Source organism: Nycticebus coucang, chromosome 10 (assembly GCF_027406575.1).
Source record: "Nycticebus coucang isolate mNycCou1 chromosome 10, mNycCou1.pri, whole genome shotgun sequence".
In the NCBI taxonomy this organism is placed as follows: domain Eukaryota; kingdom Metazoa; phylum Chordata; class Mammalia; order Primates; family Lorisidae; genus Nycticebus; species Nycticebus coucang.
The window spans coordinates 69,132,396-69,154,473 of record NC_069789.1 but is presented as its reverse complement, the minus strand read 5'-3'; the positions used below and the strand labels follow the sequence as shown (position 1 = coordinate 69,154,473).

At 35.1% G+C, this 22,078-nt stretch overlaps 1 protein-coding gene across 1 annotated transcript in view; it reads left to right on the top strand.

Moving 5' to 3' along the window:
• CDC73 (cell division cycle 73) overlaps nucleotides 1-21,824 on the top strand; it is a 138,605-nt gene extending 116,781 nt beyond the window's left edge. The window contains exons 14-17 of the mRNA XM_053606034.1: nucleotides 11,104-11,265; nucleotides 12,308-12,408; nucleotides 19,787-19,928; nucleotides 21,047-21,824. Of these exons, the coding sequence (XP_053462009.1) occupies nucleotides 11,104-11,265; nucleotides 12,308-12,408; nucleotides 19,787-19,928; nucleotides 21,047-21,083 (442 nt within the window). The 3' untranslated portion in view covers nucleotides 21,084-21,824. The remainder of the gene's footprint in view (nucleotides 1-11,103; nucleotides 11,266-12,307; nucleotides 12,409-19,786; nucleotides 19,929-21,046) is intronic.
• The last annotated feature ends 254 nt before the right edge of the window (nucleotides 21,825-22,078 follow it).

Below are 22,078 nucleotides of genomic sequence, written 5' to 3'. Positions count from 1 at the left end.
TCCTGGCTGAGTCTAGGGAGAGGGTGTGATTCCAAATATTGATCCATTTCTTTCACATTGTCAAATTTCTGGGCATAGAGTTTCTGGTAGTTTTCAGAGATGATCTCTTGTATCTCTGTGAGATCAGTTGTTATTTCCCCTTTATCATTTCTGATTGAGGTTACTAGAGATTTTACTTTTCTTTTTGTCATTAGTCTGGCCAATGGTTTATCTATTTTATTTATTTTTTCAGCAAACCAACTCCTTGTTTCATTAATTTTCTGAATGATTCTTTTGTTTTCTATTTCGTTGATCTCTGGTTTGATTTTGGATATTTCTTTTCTTCTACTGGGTTTAGGCTTAGATTGTTCTTCTTTGGAAAACATTTGCTTAAGATGACTTGTGAGTTTGTTGATACGCTCTCTTTCTGTTTTTCAAAAGTAGGCATCTAAAGTGATAAATTTTCCTCTCAAAACTGCTTTGCAGTATCCCACAGGTTTTGGTAGCTTGTGTCTTCATTGTTGTTATGCTCAAGGAAGTTAATGATTTCCTGTTTTATTTCTTACTTCACCCATCTGTCATTCAACAGACGGTTGTTTAATTTCCATGCCTTTGTGTGGGGTCGAACGTTTTTGTTAGAGTTTAGTTCCACCTTTAGTGCCTTATGGTCTGAGAAGATACAAGGTAAAATTTCAGTTCTTTTGATTCTTTTGATATTTATTTTGTGTCCCAGGTATGGTCAGTTTTGGAGAATGTTCCATGGGGTGATGAGAAGAGTGTATATTCTTTATCTTTGGGATGGAGTGTTCTATAAGCATCTATCAAGCACAGTTGTTCTAGGGTCTCATTTAAATCTCTTAAATCTCTGTTTAATTTCTGTTCAGAGGATCTGTCCAGCTCTGTAAGAGGAGTGTTAAAGTCCCCTGTTATGATGGTATTATCAGATATCATATTGCTCAGACTGAGTAAGGTCTGTTTCAAGAATCTGGGAGCATTTCAGTTGGGTGCATAAATATTTAGAATTGAAATGTCTTCTTGTTGTATTTTTCCCTTGACCAATATAAAGTGACCATTTTTGTCTTTTTAGACTTTAGTTGCTTTAAATCCACATGTATCTGAAAATAAGATTGCAACTTCTCTTTCCTTCTGAATTCCATTTGCCTGAAAAATTGTCTTCCCACCCTTGACTTGGTGTTTTAATTTGTCTTTTGAAGCCAGGTGTGTTTCTTGCAGACAGCAAATGGATGGCTGTGTTTTTTAATCCAGTCAGCCAATCTATGCCTCTTCAGGGGGGAATTCAAGCCATTAACATTTATTGAGATAATTGGTAAGTGTGGTCGTATTCTATACATCTTATTTTGTGAGAGTCTATTGCTTAGTTTCATCTTTTGCATCATTGTGGAAGTTAGGTTCTGTCCTTTAATTTCTGAGTTCTTACTTTGCTGCTGATCCATTGTGGTGGTCAGTGTGCAGAACAGGTTGAAGTATTTCCTATAGAGCTGGTCTTGTTGTGGCGAATTTCCTCAATGTTTGTATATCCGTAAATGATTTGATTTTTCCATCATTTTTAAAGCTGAGCTTAGCAAGATATAGAATTCTGGGCTGGAAATTGTTCTGTTTAAGTAGATTAAAGTTAGATGACCATTGTCTTCTTGCTTGGAAAGTTTCATTAGAGAAGTCTGTGGTCACTTTGATGGATTTGCCCCTGTAGGTCAACTGGCGCTTACTCCTGGCAGCTTGAAGAATCTTTTCTTATGTCTTGACTTTGGACAGGTTCATCACAATGTGTCTTGGAGAAGCTCGGTTAGAGTGAGGCTACCTGGGGTCCAATATCCCTCTGAAAGGAGTGTGTCAGAATCTTTGGTGATATTTGGGAAATTTTCATTTATAATATTCTTTAGTATGGCTTCTGTTCCTCTGGGGCATTCTTCTTCCCCTTCTGGGATTCCTATAACTTGTATGTTGGAATGCTTCATAAAGTCCCATAATTCTGTCAGTGAGCGTTCTGCATTCTCTCTTCTTTTCTGCCTCTTTAACTATCTGAATTATGTCAAGAATGTTGTCCTCTACCTCCGAAATTCTTTCTTCTGCATGGTCTAACCTGTTGCTGATACTTTGTATTGCATCTTTAAGTTCCTTAATTGACTGCTTCAGTTCCTTCAGCTCTGCTATATCCTTTCTGTATTCTTCATATTGTTCATCTCTTATTTGATTCTGTTTTTGGATGTCCATTTGCTTATTTTCCACTTTATTAGCAATTTCCTTCATTGTTTCCATCATTTCCTTCATTGTTTTCATCATGTATATTCTAAATTCCCTTTCTGTCATTCCTAACTTTTTTTTATAGGTGGAATTCTCTGCAGTAGCTACCTCATGGTCCCTTGGATGGGTTGCTCTGGACTGGTTCTTCATGTTGCCAAGAGTTTTCTGCTGATTCTTCCTCATGAGTGATTTCTTTTATGTTTCCTTGCCCTAATTTTCCTTTCACTTCCTCTTGCTTTTTAAGTTCCCGTGCCTGTGGACTAGGGTTTTGATGAGTCCTTTTGGTACAGGACCAGAAGTATGAGAAGGTTGAAGAGCAAGAAGGGATAAAACAAAGAAAATGAAAGAAAGAAAGAAAAGAAAATAGGGAAAGGAGAGGGCGTGGGTAAAAGGGAATATTGACAAAAAGAAGACAGGCACAGAAAGAGGGAGACAGAGCAATGTAGGTGTACAGTAAGGTACTTTGACACAACCTTAAAAAAAACCCTAACCTCAGTGGGTGCCTGGTTAGGTGGTTCCCTTGAGGTCAGCAGTTCTTTGCTAACCTGATCGGACACAGTGTCCTACCTCTACCATGTAGAACGGAAAGACAAAAATGCTATAAGTCAGACCAAAACAAGCAAACCAAAAACTTTATGGGATAAAATTGGGTGAAAAAACCAAATAATAGGGGTAGAAACACTAGCAAAAATGAAGTTCTAATTAATGAAAAAGGCAGCAATGGGAAATTGTATTTAAACTAGAAAAATGGAGAGAAAAAAGAAAGAATGAAAAAAGAAAAAATCTATATGGAAAAGGTTAAAATTAATAAACAAAACAATAACAACACAAAAAAAAATTAAAAAAAAAAATACCCAAAACAACAAAGCAACATATATATCTTGTTGAATATTGTCTGGACAACAGGTGGTCTTCTGGGGTATGAGATGTTAATCGCAATGCTGATAGGACTGGAGGCCTCCTATGATTTCTCAAACCCCACAGGGTGGAGACCCTAAATCTCTCTTCTTCCCCGTTAAAAGGCACTTTAAACTTCTAAACTTGGCTAACAGAAGCTTTCCCAGGAAAGTGCTTGTCACTGGGATCACTGCTGAAGTTGCTATCCACTTACCCAGTGTGCCAAAACCGGTCTCACTCTACCCCTAAAGGTTAAGGCTGTAAGGTGACTCAGTCCCCTCCTTAGGCTGCTCAGTCACTAGATTACTAGCTTCTGCCTGATCCTTGCTCTGGGACCCTGAGGGGGGAGCTTGTCAGGGCAGTTCTCCCACAATGGCTCCCTGCGGCCCACAACCCAACACTATTAGCTCCGTCTGGCTCAATCGCTCAGTCTGGGGCCCTAGACAATGCTCAAAGTTCTCCCCACTCCTGCCCAAGCTCTCCCCAAGGCAGTTCAACTGAGTGCCAAGTCCAAAAACACCAAAACAGTTCACAGGTAAAGCCTTTCCAGTTTGCAGTCTCACTGCTGCTGTACTTACAGCTACCGGCAGGATTAGGTCATTCGAACGCATGTAACCACTTGCCAGTTTTCCACTGTTTTTGTCCTCCTCTTGAGGTCTAGAAGTCTCTCGCTGACTCCCTGTGTCCTCAAAGGGATGATTATAGGGAGATCCCACCAGCCAGAGATTCCTGGAGTCTTATCTCCCCAGACTCACGGTGCCTAGTTGCAGGGAAGCTGTTACTCAGCTGCCATCTTCCTCTCCTCTCAATTAATGGTTTTTAGAATTTTTTTTTAATCGTTGGGGATTCATTGAGGGTATAAAGAACAAGGTTACATTGATAGTATTTGTTCGGAAAAGTCCCTCTTATAATTGTGTCCTGTCCCCAAAATGTGTGTTACACACTGTGACCCCCCATCCGTGTCCTCCCTCCTTCCCTTTCTCAGCCTTCCCCTTCCCTTACCCTCCTACCATGTACTAGATCATTAATTGTTCTCATATGAGAATTGAGTACATAGGATTCTTGTTTCTCCATGCTTGTGATGCTTTACGAAGAATAATGTCTTCCATCCAGGTTAATACAAAAGATGTGAAGTCTCCATCTTTTTTAATGGCTGAATAGTATTCCATGGTATACATATACCATAGTTTGTTAATCCATTCCTGGGTTGGTGGGCATTTAGACTGTTTCCACATTTTGGCGATTGTAAACTGAGCTGTAATAACAGTTTAGTGCAGCAGTTCTCAACCTGTGGGTCGCGACCCCTTTGGGGATCGAACAACCCTTTTACAGGCATCACCTAAGACCATCCTGCATGTCAGATGTTTACATTACAATTCATAATAGTAGCAAAATTACAATTATGAAGTAGCAACGAAAATAATTTTATGGTTGGGGGTCACCACAACATGAGGAACTTGTACTAAAGGGTCACGGCAATAGGAAGGTTGAGAACCGCTGGTCTAGTGCAAGTGTCCTTATGGTAGAAGGATTTTTTTTTTCTTCTGGGTAGATGCCCAGTAATGGGATTGTAGGATCAAATAGGAGGTTTAGTTTGAGTTCTTTGAGGGTTCTCCATACTTCTTTCCAAAAGGGTTATATTAGCTTGCAGTCTCACCAGCAGTGTAAAAATGTTCCCTTCTCTCCACATCCACGCCAGTATCTGCAGTTTTGAGATTTTGTGATGTGGGCCATTCTCACTGGGGTTAGATGGTATCTCAGGGTGGTTTGGTTTGCATTTCTCTAATAATTAGGGACAATAAGCATTTTTTCATATGTTTGTTAGCCATCTGTCTTCTTTAGAGAAGGTTCTATTCATCTCTCTTGCCCATTGATATAAGGGATTATTGGCTTTTTTCATTCGGATAAATGAGATTTCATGAGTTACTGTAGATCCTAATTATCGAGCTTTGTTCCCATTCAAAATACAGAAGTATCCTTTCCCATTGTGTAGATTGTCTGTTTGCTTTTGTTGTTGTTTCCTTAGCTGTACAGAAGCTTTTCAGTTTAATTGAGTCCTATTTGTTTATTTTTGTTCTTGTTGTAATTGCCATGGAAGTCGTCTTCATAGAGTCTTGCCCTGGGCCGATATCTTCAAATGTTTTTCCCATGCTTTCTTTGAGGATTTTTATTGTTTCATGCCTTAAATTTAAGTCCTTTATCCATCTTGAATCAATTTTTGTGAGTGGAGAAAGGTGTGGGTCCAGTTTCAGTCTTTTACATGTGGATATGCAGTTCTCCCAACAGCATTTATTGAATAGGGAGTCTTTCTCCCTGTGTATGTTCTTGGTTTATTGAAGATTAGATGGTTGTAAGATGTTAGTTTCATTTTCTGGTTTTCTATTTGATTCCAGATGTCTGTGTCTCTATTTTTGTGCCAATACCATGCTGTTTTGATCACTATGGCCTTGTAGTACAGCCTAAAGTATGGTAGGCTGATGCCCCTGGCTTTGTTTTTATTACTAAGAACTGCCTTAGCTATATGGAGATTTTTCTTGTTTTATACAAAATTAAGAATTATTTTTTTCCAAGTCTTCAAAGTATGATGTTGATACTTTAATAGGGATGGCATTGAATCTGCAGATTGCTTTGGGTTTTCAAAACCAGGAAAAGACCCAACTATAAAAGGAGTACTTCAGACCAATTTCACTAATGAATGTAGATGTAAAAATTCTCAACAAAATTCTAGCCAATAGACTACAGCTTCTCATCAAAAAAGTTATACATTGTGATCAAGTAGGTTTCATCCTAGGGATGCAAGGCTGGTTTAACATATACAAGTCCACAGGCATTACTCACCATGTCAATAGTAGCAAAAACAAAGACCATATGATCCTCTTAATAGATACAGAAAAAGCATTTGATAAAATCCAACATCCTTTTCTAATTAGAACACTGAAGAGTATAGGCATAGGTGGCACATTTCTTTTTTTTTTTGAGACAGAGTCTCACTACGTCACCCTCGGCAGAATGCTGTGGCATCACAGCTCATAGCAATGTTAAACTCTTGGGCTTAAGCGATTCTCTTAGCCTTCCATTAGCTAGGACTACAAGCACCCGCCACAACACCCAGCCATGTTTTTGGTTGCAGTTGTCATTGTTGGTTAGCTGGCCCAGGCCGGGCTCACACCTGCCAGCTTCAGTGTATATGGCTGGCACCATAACCAGTGTGCTACTGCCACCGAACCATGGCACTTGTGTTAAACTGATCGAAGCCATGTACAACAAAACCCACAGCTAATATTTTGAAAGCTTTTCCACTTAGAACTGGAATCAGACAAGGTTGTCCTCTGTTGCCACTACTATTCAACATAGTGTTGGAAGTTCTAGCCAATATGGTCAGGCAAGAGAAGGAAATAAAGGGCATCTAAATGGGAGCAGAGGTCAAACTCTCCCTCTTTGCTGATGATATGATTTTATACTTAGAGAACCCCCAAAGACTCAACCACAAGACTCCTTGAAGTCATCAAAAAATACTGTAATGTCTCAGGATATAAAATCATTGCCCACAAATCAGTGGCCTTTGTATACGCCAATAATAGTCAAGATGAGAAGCTAATTAAGGACACAGTTCCCTTCACAGTAGCTTTAAAGAAAATGAAATAAAATGAAGTAAACCTAACAAAAGAGGTGAAGAAATAGCTGAAGATATTAACAAATGGAAGAACATACCATGCCCATGGCTGGGAAGAATCAATGTTGTTAAAATGTTTAATCAATGATCTTTAAAAAATTTTGTGGCATACCCAGGATCCTCTTACAACACACAAGACTGCCTCAACACCCCTATCGAAAATCACTGTCCTAGAGCATTACCCAAATGTTTCTTCCAATAGTTTCCTAGTTTCAGGTCATAGATTTAATTATTTAATCCATTTTACTTTAATTTTTTTTTTTATGATGAGATAGGGCTCTAGTTTTATTCTTACTGAATATTTGTTATTTAGCTTTCCCAACCCCATTTATTAAAGATTGCCCTTTCCTGAATGTTCTTGTTGTCTTTGTCAAAATGAGTTTATTGTAGATGCGTGGATTTATTTCTAGGTTCTCTGTTCTTTGGCTTATGGTACTATCTTATTTTGGTTACTATAGCTTTGTAGTATATTTTGAAGTCAGATAGTGTGATACCTCTAGCGTTGTTCATTTTGCTCAGGATTGCTTTATTTGTGGTTTATGTAATTCCATATAAATTTTAAGATATTTTGTTCTATTTCTGTGAAGAGTGTCATTGGTATTTTGATAAGGCATTGCATTAAATCTGTAGATTGCTTGAACAATATTAATATTTATTTTTTTAAATTTTTAGTTTTCTTTGGAAGTATTGTTCCAGTTACTTAGGGGTCTGACATATTATCATAACAGAAACAGAATAAAGAACATTGTTTTTAAAGGATATGAACATTGTTTTTAAAGGCTATAATTAGTATTGATCATGCCATTACTCTTAAATCTTTTCAGAAATGTAATTGTAATAATCCAGAATGTCATTGTTTTATCTAAGTAAGTCTTTCAGACTGATTTTTCAGTTCAACCAGTATTTGAGCATGCTAAATGGTGTGAGTGTCATAATATCTAAATGATTGGCTCTGCCTTCAAAATAACTGAAGTCAAGTAGAAAGATGACAAATATTGTACATAATCATAATAAAAAACAAAGATTGCTGTAAAATTGTATAAAATTAAATTCTACTTTGAATAATGAAGATACATTCATAGTGAAACAAATATGGCTTAATTTAGATTTAAATAAATGAGTACATTCATAGAAATACATTTAAATATGATATTAAGAAACCAAAATTACCATATTCATCACATTTGAATGTGAAATGCATTGTCTCTTCAGTTGCCACCTTATAAACTAGACAACTGTAGTTATATTGATAGACCAGAACTGATTTGATCAAATTTCTTCTGTAAGAGGAGGCAAGAGACTGAGGTACTATTGTGTGTTATTTTGAGACCCAAGTCTGGGTAGTAATTGGTCAGATTAATTTTCTTGCTCTTGTCTTTGGAATCTTTAAGGTATTCCATTTATCCACTGCTGTTAGCTGATACTTCTAAGCTGAGAACAGAGTTGTGATGGAATAGGATATATTGACAGTTGACCTAAAGTAGCTGAATTCATAGTATTCTAATATAGAAGACTTCAGTCACACTCTTTAGTTAGCTAGGGCATTGTATACTTATCAGTTCTAAGGTATCTTGTTGTTTTTCATGATTTAGTATCTTTGTAATTGGAAATATCCTGTAATTGTTGTATCTTAGAGTTGATGGTGGCTAGATGGCACTCCTGGCCTAGTTTTTATTATCTGCCATGCATACAATGATGGCAGTTCTTAGTTTCATTAGTTCCTCTGAGATGTATGTATAGGTGATACTGTATATGAGTTCAAGTGAAGTCTAAAATGTCTTCTGAAAGATAAGCTGCAATTTAGCTTTGAAACAAATAGTTATTATGAAGGACTTAAATTACCGGATATTAAGACTTACTATCAAGTTGTAGTAATCAACAGATTGTGATAGTGATGTACAGATAGACAAGCAGATAAATGAAAATATGGAGAATGTGGAAATGGAGCTACAATTGTATTTTATTTTATTTTTTATTTTTTTGACACAGAGTCTCACTTTGTTGCCCCCAGTAGAGTGCTTTGACGTCATAGCTTACAGCAACCTCAAACTTTTGGGCTCAAACGATTCTCTTGCCTCAGCCTCCCAAGTAACTGGGACTATAGGCGCCTGCCACAACGCCCAGCTGTTTTTAGAGGTGGGGTCTCTCTCTATCTCAGGCTGGTCTTGAACTTGTGAGCCCAGGCAATCCATTCACCTCAGCCTTCCAGAGTGCTGGTATTACAGGTGTGAGCCACCATGCAGGACCAAAGACCTACAGTATTTTTGACAAAGATGTTAGATAGACAGTTCAATTGAGAAACAGAAAGTTTTATCAACAAATGGTATTAGAACAAGTAGATACACAGATAAGCTGCAATTTAGCATGTTGTGGGGCATGATTCCCAACCATTGCCTAACACCATACACAAAATTTAGGATAAATTATGTAACTAAGCTATAAAGCTTCTGGAGAAAACATAGGAGAGTATCTTTGTGACCTTATGATAGACAAAGCTTTTTAAAAGGATGAACTGTAAAAGAAAAAAAGATAAATTAGACTTACAGTAAAATTTACAACTTGTGTTCATTGAAAGATACCACTGAGAAAATGAAAAGGCCAACCACATATTGGAAGAAAATATTCTCATTGCATATTTGTAACAAAAGATTTATATGTAGAATATGTAAAGAACTCATAGGCAATAGAAGTTGAGTTACAATAGACTTTTTATTAGTTGCATCTTGTAATAGATCACTCATTTGTGGTATATATTTTATAATTCATCATTATGTACTTTATAAGTAATTTTATATGAGTAAATTTGTACTTTCACAATATAACTCTAGAAGCCAGTAAAGGAGATGGAACATTATACTTAAGAATTTGAACATTTAGATGTAGATTGAAATAAAGCAAAGCATTTCTCTCGGCAGTGAAATTTCCTTGTTCTATCCCACAGAACATAAGTTCAAGAGGGCAGGGACTATGTTTTGTACAACTATATATGTTATATAATTTATAGCACAATGGCTTGCACATACTGTTCACTTAAAACATTTTTGTTGTGGCTTTTTATTAGAACTCAGTTTCCAATGATGTATGTGTATTATGTTAAATTTTAAAAATAATGTGCTTCATTCAAAGTGGTAGCACTGTTTTTGACATTTTCTAAGTGTGCTTACTGAATAAATAAAACAGCCAAAAGCCATAGGGAGCAAATGATAATCTGGGGGAAATTTTAGAATGGTATGAAAATCTTAACTTTTTTTATCAGATGTGAAATGGGTATCAGAACAGTCAGCTCAAAAACAAAGTTTGCTATTAGCACCCTCATTAAAACTTTAAAAATTGTAAACTTAATATCACTATCTGATGAATCCAGTGTGTGGTATTGAAATTCTTCAGGACTCTGTACCATTAGGCTCTCATGCATCTTCTTTGCCCTTTCACCCTTTTGTCTCTCCTAAACCTTAGGCACACAATGATACTCTCAGTGCAGTAATTGTATTGCCCCATTTAAGTGGAGGGACTAGCTCATAGCTAATAAAATATGCTAATAGACTGTTAAGATTATATATGCAGTATTTAGAAAATGAGACTGTTTTAAAATGCTTTGTGAACACTGGCAAATTTTAGAACTGGTAGTAATTCTCCAGATCGCTAAATTACTTTTGAGACTGTCTGTTTTGCGAATTTGTAGAGTTGATAGAAGTTGATAAGTACTGCTAGTTTATAGCACTAGTGGTGTTTACTAAAAGAGTATTGGCATACACTGATTTAATTTTCCTGTTTTAAAATTTTAAAAGCAAACTCTGAAATTTGATGGCATTTTGTAATTTTGCTAAAGCATAAAATGCAAAAAAGTGTGTTTTGTGAATCTCCTGAACAGGCTTAGTCATCCAGCGAAGAAGTCTAGCTAGCCAAAACAACATCTGCATTTCAAGTGACCTTTTGATTTTTAATAGTTTCCCTTTGTCATAAAGTTTCCCTCAAATAGCATTGGAGAAATTAAGGATTAGGGTGGAGAATGCTAAGTGTTAGTTGACTGAGTATAAATTGTATCAAATTGCATGTTTACACACAACACACAAACCCCCATACCCCAGAGTTTAAGTTAGCTTGAGTTCTGTTTGGCATGCAGGGGGAAAGACCCATGTTCTCTAAGCACCGTGGTCTATATAAGAGCAGGTTTCTTTAAAATTAAATTCTTAGTTTAAAACTAATAATGTTTAAAAATTATTTCAAAATATTTATTTTACCATTTTCATGACATTGAATGCATTTGACTTTTTCTCATCTTTTTTTTAAAGATTTGTCCCATCAGATGAAAAGAAGAAACAAGGTTGCCAACGAGAAAATGAAACTCTAATACAGAGAAGAAAAGACCAGATGCAACCAGGGGGCACTGCAATTAGTGTCACAGTACCTTATAGAGTAGTAGACCAGCCCCTTAAACTTATGCCTCAAGACTGGTAAGATAGTAGATATTTTTAAAACATTTATTAATTTTTATAATGGATTCTGACTAGAAATTCTCCTTGAAAACTATGTTAATGTATGTATATAGATCTAATTTGGTTATTGACAAAGTTAATATCTAAATAATGTTGGGCAGCTGAACTTTTATGTATTGAGAAGAAACACTCTAATTTCTGGAAAACATACATGCAAAAATTCTTCCTACTTGATCATTTGTTCTGCATTTGCTTTTCATACGAAACAAATTAGACTAACGTTTTAAGGTCTATATTTTAGATTTTTGGTTTGGAAAATTCGAATTTTCTAGTAAGGAATGATAAGCAAAGGTGTAATTTTATTGTAAGGGGATAATTTAAGAAAAATAACTTGACAAGCTCTTTTATTGCATCAGAATGTTAATCTGTTATATCAATAAAATATTAATCTGTTTTATTATATAAAGGGCCTGTAAATTCAGATGCATGAATATTTATTCATGAATTGAAGATGGAATAAAAATTCAGAGTATGAGATATATCTGTGATATAGAGAATGTAACATATGGCACATTAAATGAAATTTTCCTTTGTGTAGTACTCCTTACTCCTTAATCCTCAGACATTAGGAAGCAAAGTCACTGAGAATATTAATATGTTAAATATTTACTAAGGAATAGAAAGTTTTTATAATTCTCTCCTGGAACCCAACAAATACTTTGAGTAATGTATAAAGTGAATAAGATAAGAATTTGAGTTATTAAGCTTAAAACCAAGTAGAAAAGTTACATAATTTAAAAAGATTATGCAAAAGTGTTGTCTTTGTAATCATGTTTAAAAGACTTAAGTGTAGGTGCATAGGAAGTATAGCAGTTATTAATGTGCAGTAATGGCAACATCATCTTAAAAAATTGGTAATATACTTGCAATTTTTGTCTTACAGAAGGATCAGTAGGCAGTTATATCACATGAATAAGTATGAGACTTTTTCTTTACAGAGTTATAGTAACTTAAGCTGAAATTTGAGATATTCTCCCCTCTCCCCCTTTTCTACTTACAGGGACCGGGTTGTGGCAGTTTTTGTGCAGGGTCCAGCGTGGCAGTTCAAAGGTTGGCCATGGCTTTTGCCTGATGGATCACCAGTTGACATATTTGCTAAAAGTAAGATTCTCTTTTTATTTACTGCTTATCCAATATAAAAATGTTCTCACTTTGAGAGAAAGAGCCATATGGCCGTGTATATATGATGTGTATATCAATGGACTGCTGTTAAGTAACATACAGTGTTAGTTTTTAAGCATCCGTGGAATACTTTTACAAGCCTTTTTATACATTAATACTTTCTGTTTATTTAGATCTAAAGAAGAATATTGCCTATCTCACAGCATTAATAGTTATGTTTTAGGTCACTTAAAAATCCTTAATATTATTGCATGTCCATACATTGTTATTGAAATTGATACCTGTTTTAAATGGGTTGATTTTTGCTGAGCAGAAATGTATAGCCGTAAGTTAAAGTGCCATAATGACATTTATCAGTTATTCTCTTCATCAAGAGTAATTGTAGCATGAATGGCTTTTTCTCTTCATTCAGATCTCAGCTCAAGTGTTCTTTCTTTGGGGACTCCTTATGTAATCATCCTGTTTGAAGTAGCCATCACCTTCTTACAGTTGCTCTAAGCTGTTTTATTTTCTTGATAGCACTTATTGTTGCTTGACATTGTCTAATACTGGTATCTTTATTGTAAGTGTTCCCTAGCCATAATGCAAGTTCCAGAATGAAGGGACCTTTTCTACCTTATTCACCTTTGTGAGGTTTCTAGTAAATATCTGCTGAGTGAATTATTTAATGCAGCTTATGTATTTATTAAACATATTGGCATAAGTTGATATAATGAAAGTAGTTTAATCCAGCCTGTTTTTTTTGCAGAAAGAGATTACCCCAACAATTATTTAATTGGAGTATTCAATTAAATTAGTAACATTGGCAAAATTAATTTTAAAAAGTCATTCTTATGACTTCTAATAAATATTTTTATTATAAAGGACAGCTTTAGTTATTAAGGAATGTCAACTGTACTTTACTGTGAAATATCCTGCATTTTTACCTACACCATTTTTTGTTAGTGGTAATACCATTCTTCACAGGTACTGCCTAAGCTGGAAAATTTTAATCATTTATTCTGACTACCTTCATTCATTAAAAAAAAAGAATTTGAATGTTATTGACATTGTGATAACTTTTTATATTATTTCTGAAACTTGAGCAATACATAAAGTGTTGGTAAACAGAAAGTTAAATGGAGAGAATGAGAATAAAAGTAAAATGTCACGGAATGCAAATGCTGTGTTTTACCTACTGGCTTGCCTTATTGAATAGTTTTATAACAAAAAAAAATTGATTAGAATGTCTTCAAGATATAGATGCTCTCCTAATTTCATTAAGAATATTATTCAGTGCTGTTTTGGTTCTTTTTGGAGGAGGTAGGTGCCAGATGCCTGTAGTCAGCCATTTTAAAGTCTCTCTCAATTTTTTTTTTCTTTTCGTCTCTGTCACCCTTGGTAGAGTGTCATGGCATCACAGCTCACAGCAACCTCAAACTCTTGGGCTTAAGCGATTTCTCTTGCCTCAGCCTCCCAAGTAGCTGGGACTACAGTGCCCAGCTAGTTTTTCTATTTTTAGTAGAGACAGGTTCTTTACTAAAGAGAGCCACTGTGCCTATCCTATGGTATCACTTGATCATTTTTCGTGCCATCAGTGTATCTAAATAGTTACACACCACTTTTTCTATTTCTTTTGCTTTGTTGCTCACTCCCCACATGTTGATAGGATTTATACAGTTGGCTGAAACAAGCAATTCTGAGTTTATGAAATATTTTTCTTTTGTATTCATTGTGCCATCATGTAACTGGTTTCTTACAGAAGAAACAAATTTCTTCTATTTTTACTTATAGGGGAATAAAAACTTTAAGGTCTTTCTCTGAATAAGAAAGATGTTTTATGGTAATGTGTTAGTATATTTGCTTGGCACTATTGCTTTATGCAAATAAAATGTTTTGCCTGGTGAGAGAAACTTTGTCATGTTTTTCATTAGTGATTTAAACATTTTGGATCTTAATATCCCTGATTTAATTTAATAAGTTTTGTATTCAGGTAGATAAATACTGATAAAAATGAAATATGTTGAAATTATTTGAAGAAACTATAACCTTTTATGGCTTCAGATAAATTGCTGGGTTTTTTTAGTTCTTATTTATTTGTGTTTCCGGTTTTTACTTTTTATTTTTTCCCAGCTTTATTGTGATATAATTTACAAGTAAAAAATCTTACATATTTACAGTGTACAAATCTTACATACTTACAGTGTACAGTGATTTTTTTCCTATCTTTTATTGGTATATATTCATGGGATCAAGTGCAGTTTTCCTATGTTGATACATTACATTATGATGAAGTCAGGTTCTTCCATGCATCACTGAAGTAACACACATTGGACCTACCAAGTAACCTCCCATTATCCCCCCCAAACCCCACCCCTTCTTTGCCACCAACATTTATTTTTTGTCTTTTTAACAATAGTCATTTGGATTGGTATAAGTTGACATTTCATGGTTTTAATTTGCGTTTCTCTGATGATTAGTGATATTGAACAATTTTTCGTATGCTCGCTGGCTATTTGTCTTCTTTTGAAAAATGTCCATTCATGTCATTATCCCACTTTGAAGGGATTGTGGATTTTACTGAGTTTGAGTGCCTTGTAAATTCTGTAGTTCCCTGTAGAATGCGTACTTTGCAAATATTTTCTCACTTTCTACAGATAGTTTACTCTCTTTGATTGTTTCTTTTGCTGTAGGGAAGCTATATAGTTTAAATCCAGTTTGTTTTTGTTTTTTAGGTCTTGGCTATGAATTATTTGCTAAACCAATGTCCAGAAGAGTTTCCTATAGGGTTTCTTCTAGTGTTGTTATAGTTTCACATCTTTAATCCATCTTGAGTTGATTTTTGGATACAGTGAGATAGAGGTCCAGTGTCATTCTATATATGGCAATTTAATTTCCCCAGCACAGTTTTTTGAAGCAGGTGTCCTTTCCCCAGTGTATGCCTTTGTCATCTTTTTTTTTTTTTTCTTTTTAATTATTGGGGATTCATTGAGAGTACAAAGAACCAGGTAACATTGATTGCATTTATTAGGTAAAGTCCCTCTTATAATTGTGTCCTGCCCCCAAAAGTTATATTACAGACCGTGACAATCCCCCATCTCCTCTCTCCCTGTCTTTGTCATCTTTATCAGAGATCAGTTGGCTATATGCATATAGCTTTGTTCCTGGGTTCTCTGTTGCATTATATTGATCTCTGTGTGTCTATTTTTATTCCAGTACCATGCAGTTTTGGTTATTACAGCCTTGTAGTATAATATAATTTGAAATAAGGCAAAGTGATGTCTCCAGTTTGGTTCTTTTTGCTCAAGATTTCTTTGGTTGTTTGGGCTCTGTTTAGTTCCATATGCATTTTAGAAGCATTTTTTCCCTAATTCTATGAAAAATGCTCTTAGTATTTTGATAGGGATTGTATTGAACTTGTAAAGTACTCTAGGCAGTGTGGTCATTTTAACAGTTTTAATTCTTCCAATCTGTTAGCATGGGATGTTTTTCCACTTGTTTGTATCATCCAAAATTTCATTGATGAATTTTGTAGTTTTCCTTATAGAGATCTTTTACCTCCTTGTTTAAATACATTCCTAGGTTTGTTTTGTTTTGGTTTGGTATTTTGACATCTTTGTAAATGAGATAGCCCTCTTGAGTTGGTTATTAGTGTATAGAAATGCTAGTGATTACTATACGTTGATTTTTGTATCCTATAACTTTACTGAATTCATTGATCAAATCTAAGACTAGAGACTTTAGGGTTTTGTAGGTATTAGATGATATCAGCAAAGAATAGAGACCACATCACTTCCTCTTTTTCAGTTTGGATGCCTTTTGTATTTTTCTCTTGTCTAATTGTTCTTGCAAGGACTTCTGGTACTATGATGAGTAAGAGTAGTGGAAGTGGTCATCCTTTCTTGTTTCAGTTCTTAGAGGGAATGTTTTCAGCTTATCCCTATTCAGTATGATTCACTATGGGTTTATTGTGTATGTATACAGCTTTTAATATTTTGAGGTATGTTTCTTCAATGCCTAGTTTGTTGAGGAGTTTTATTTATCATGAAGGGATACTGAATTTGATCAAATATTTTTTCTGTTTCTATTGAGATGATCACATAGTTTTTCTTAATTCTGTTCATGTGATATTTAAGAGTATATGTTGAATCATCCTTGTATCCTTAGTATAAAACCACTTGATTATGATGTATTATCTTTTTGATGTGTTTTTGAATTTGATTGGCTAGCATTTTGTTGAGGAGTTTTGCTATGTGTTCACCAGGGATATAGAGTCTAGTTTTCTTTTTTTCTGTCCTTGTATGACTTTGTTATTAGGGTGATACTAGCCTCGTAGGATGAATTGGAGTTGGGGTGAATTCTCTCCCTGATTTTTTGGGAACAGTTTTAGGAGGCTTTTTATTAGTTATTTTTTGTAATTTTGGTAGAATTCAGCTGTGAATCCATCTGGTTTTGAGCTTTTTGTTGGGCAATGCAGCAAGACTTTGTCTCTAAAAATTATGCTTAATTCATAGGTCATTCCAAGCTTGCTCACATCTTCAGACCTTTGTGTCAGCTCTTTCTTCTGCCTGAAATCCTTTTCCCAGATCTTGTCTAGTCTTTTTAAATTATCTACTTCTAGGTAATTTTCTCAAGAGGCCTTCCCCGAAGACTCTATTAATTCTCACTATATTTCAAACTTTTTCATTATTATATCTGTTATGGTGATCTGTGACTAGTGATCTTTGATGTTACTTTTGTAGTTGCTTTGAGGCACTATGAACCATGCCCATAGAAGACTGCACATTTAATTAATAAATGATGTGTGTTGTATATGACTGCTCCACCACCCTGCTAGTCTCCTTCACTCTCCTTCGGTGTGCTATTCCCTGAGGCACAACAATGTTGAAATTAGACTAATTACTAACCCTACAATACCCTCTTAAGTGTTCAAGTGAAAAGAAGAGTCACACAACTTCACGTGAAATCAAATGCTACAAATGATTATTTAGTGAAAAAGTCCTGTCAAAAACCAAGATAGGCCGAAAGCTAGGCCTTTTGAACCAAATACTTAGCCAAGTTGTGAATGTAAAGGAAAAGTTCTTGACAGAAATACAAGTGCTACTCCAGGAAACATACTAGCCTTATTACTGATAGGGAGAAAATTTGAGTTGTCTAGATAGAAGGATCCAGCCAACCTCAACATTCCCTTAAGCCAATGAATGCCTGGTCCAGAACAAGGTTCTAACTCTATAAATCCTGTGGAGGCTGAGAGAGGTGGGCAAGCTGCAGAAGAAAAGTTGGAAACAAGCAGAGGTTGGTTGATGAAGTTTAAGTAAAGAAGCCAGCTCCATAATATAAAAGTGTAAGTTGAAGCAGCAAGTGCTGATGTAGAAGCAGCAGCTAGTAATCCAGAATATCTAGCCAGTATCATTTGTAAAGTTTGCTGTGCTGAACAATAGATTTTCAGTGTAGATTATACAGCCTTCTATTAGAAGAACATATCTTCTAGAACTTCCATAGCTAAAAAGGAGAAGTCAGTGCCTGGCTTCAAAGCCTCAAAGGACAAGCTGACTCTTTTGTTAGGGACCAATGCAGCCAGTGACTTTAAATTGAAGCCAGCGTTCAGTTACCATTCTGAAAATCAGGCCAAATCAGTCTAGATGTGGTGGTTCATACCTGTAATCCCAGCACTTTGGGAGGCTGAGGTGGGGGGATTGCTTAAGGCTGGGAGTTTGAGACCAGCCTGGACAATACAGTAAGACCCCTGTCTCTAAATAAGGAAAATTAGGCATGGCAGTGTGTGTCTGTAGTCTCAGCCACTCAGGTATGTAAGGCAGGAGGATTGCTTAATGAGTGAGCCATGATTGGGCTACTGAGTGAGGGAGAAGACCGTGTCTCCAAAAAAAAGAAAGGAATTATGCTAAATCTACCTTGCCTGTGCTCTAGAAATGAATCCAAAGCCTAGATGACAGTATATTTGTTTAAAGCATGATTTACTGAATATTTTAAGCTTGCTGTTGAGGTCTACTGCTCAGAGTAAATGATTCCTTTTAAAATATTACTGCTCATCAACAATGCTCTTAGCCACACAAGAGTGCTGGTGGAGATGTACACAGAGATTAATTAATGTAGTTTTCATTTCTTCTATTAGTTACACAACATCTGTTCTACAACCTATGCATCAAGGAGTAATTTTAATTCTCAGAGTCTTCTAATTTAAGAAATATATTCCGTTAGACTACAGCTGCCGTAGATATTGATTCCTCTGATGAATCTTGGTAAAGTGAAAACCTTTCGGAAAGGATATACCATTCTAGATGCCATTATGAACTCATGATTCATGTGAGGTTGTCAAAATATCAACATTAAGGAACTTAGAGGAAAATTCCAGCCCTTACTATGGATGACTGTGAGGAGTTCAAAACTTCATTGGAGGAAGTAACTGGCGATGTGGAAACAGCAAGAAAACTGGAAATAGATGTGGAGATGGGGCTGAATTGATGTAATCTTATAATAAAACTTGAACTGATAAGGATGAGCAAAGAATGTGGTTTCTTGAGATAGAATCTATTCCTGATGAAGATGCTGTGAATATTGTTGAAATGACAAGAGTTTTTAGGATATTACATTTACATAGTTGGTAAAGCCGCAGCAGGATTTGAAGGATTGACTTCAATTTTGAAAGAAGTTCTCCTGCGGATAAAATGTTGTCAGATAGCATCACATGCTGCAGAGAAATCTTTTGTGTAATGAAAAGTCAATGTGGCAGACTTCATTGTTTCCTTATATTAAGACATTGCTACAACTAACCCAACCTTCAGCATCACCCTAACCATTAAGCACCCATTAATACTGAGGCATGACTCAACTGCCAGCAATCTGATTACTACTTGCATGAAGGCTCAGATAATTGTGTAATGTAAACATAACTTTTACATGCATCATGAAACCAAAAAAATTTGTGTCTTACTTTATTGTGTTACTGACTTTAATGTAGTGGTCTGGAACTGACCCAGCAATAATCTCTGAGGTTCGCTTACACTCTTGTTTTTCTGGGATAGGCTACTATCCTTAGCATACTGTACTATTTGAATAGTCTTTTTCTTACTATCCTTTACCAGATCATATGCATTGTATCTTTTATTCATCATATAAACTATCACTGAATGTTTATTGAATATTTTTAAGATACTGTAGTGTTCCGCATCTATTTAACCAAGATCCACTTTGGTTATAATATAGCTTTATCTACTGAACAAAGTGGTTTTGGTATTGTTTTTTAGGTTTCTGGTTAACATCTGGATTTCAGTTTTTTTTCTATAAAGTGTTTTCATTATTTTGATTTTAGCTTGACTAAAAAAATACCACTTATCTCCCTCTGCCCCCCCCCATATAGTTAAAGCCTTCCATCTCAAGTATGATGAAGTTCGTCTAGATCCCAATGTTCAGAAGTGGGATGTAACAGTATTAGAACTCAGCTATCACAAACGTCATTTGGACAGACCAGTTTTCTTACGGTTTTGGGAAACATTAGACAGGTAATTCTGAGTCTAAAGTTTGCTTATCTGCTTTATTGTAGTAATTTTTCTGTCTCAATTAAATTTTAAGTTTCTTTAAGTTATAAACCTTGTTTCCCAGTTCCTTTCTTTGAACATTGTCTAATTTGATGCTGATGAGTTAGCAAATGTCTTTGATAAATTTATTTTAGAAATAAAGTATTTATATCCTGGTGGAAGGAGCACAAAACTGAGTCAGAGACCTAGATTTTAGGTCTTGGTTTTGTGATCTGGTTCTAACAAACTGTGTGGACCCTTTTGGGCCTTATTTTCTAAGTTTTTTGCAAGTGCTGGAAGACTGGATTTGAGTTACAGTTCAGTGAAAGAAATTCAGTTTTAAAATTTATTTTAGGCCGGGCGTGGTGGCTCACGCCTGTAGTCCCAGCGCTGTGGGAGGCCGAGGCGGGTGGATTGCCTGAGCTCAGAGGTTCAAAACCCATATGAGCAGCAGTCAGCCAGAGTAAGACCCCGTCTCTACCAACAACATCAAAAACAGACAGCACTGCAGGAGAAAGAAAATCAACAAAAAAGGAGTACTTCAAACAAACATGAACAAGCACACTGAAATTAAAAATAAAAAAATAAAAATTAAAAAAAATAAAATAAAATTTATTTTAATTGCTATCATAAATAAAGTTCTTAACAGCCTTACTTTAATAACAGTTTGTAATTAGCTTTTAAGAACAATATATTGCAATGAATGTTACTAAATCTGTTGTTCTTTTTAAAGTGCTCCTTAAAATCTTAAAATACTTTTTTGGTGTAAGTTTCTCACTGGATATTATAGGTTTCCTCAAAGTCATAAGTGGTTGAGGTAGCCCAATCTAATTATGACTGATAGTATATTAAAAACAGTTATCATAATTTAGCAAGGAGTTTTTTTCTAGTTTATTTCAGAAGTCCTTATAATCTCAAAGGTCATAGTCTTAAATTTCCAGTTTTTTGTAACACAAAACATCCTGTTGTATTGTTGATTTTTAAGTTTTTAGAAATGTTAGCTTATTTTTATATGTAATATTCTAATTCTAAAATTCCTATAGTCATTATAACTATTAATAATGTTTTTAATAACTATTAAAAACTATAATATTATTTTTCAGGTACATGGTAAAGCATAAATCCCACTTGAGATTCTGAGTTATTTGCCTCCTCCATTTCTGGAAATCTGGATTAAGAAGCATGGATATACCTTGATCTAAAGACTGAGACTCAAGCTTTATGAATTTATTAGGAACTTATAAATGAAGAAGGTCATAGATGGATCTTTTATAAGACCTTATTTGATGCTTTGTGCTTCGAAGGGGTGATGCTTGTCATCCATATAAGCAAACTTTTTTGCTTACAACTATTTTTTTAATATTAGCCTTCTAGTCTGTAATGAAAATTGTATATTTTGATAGAAGTTTTTTCTCCATTGGTTAAATTAGCATTACTTAAAATTTGTTTCCTTAGAGAATAAATGCAGGTTATAAATGTGTGTATATTTAGAGGATACATGGCTCTCTGAGCCATCTTTCTTCTGATTTTTCATTGCTCTATTCTTTTTACTGAAAATATGGTGTTATGAATGGTATTAAATTTTAGTCTCTGGGACATCCAAAACCAAGCAAAAGGATGTGACTATTTTGAGTGAATCAAATGTCAACAACCTCTATGTATACTATATCTACACTTACCCTTTATTTAAAAAAGAATAATGAAAAATCAAGAACAATTCTTCAAATTTTGGTTGAACTGTTCAGCCTTTTCAAGACTTCTAAATGAATACATGTAATGAATGTACATTCTCCTCACTGACTTTGATGATTTTTAAACTTAGAATGATATATTTCTATCTGTGATATCTTTCCACTTGAAAAATCTCAAAACAGATTAAAAATGTAGTAGGCCGTAGTACTTTCTATTGGGGAAGCCATAGTATGATTTGGGGAAAGGAATTATGTGTCAGCCCTATTGAGGTGTAACTTTAACTTATCTTTTCTCATAAGTCCACGTTTGATTCTTATTTTATATGGGATGAGATTTTGAGTCTTCTGGTTCTAGGCTTGCTGATCTTGGAGTTCTTATCTTCCATTATAACCTAAATATTGATAAACTCCCAGGCACCAAAGAACACAATTAAGTGTCTGAAC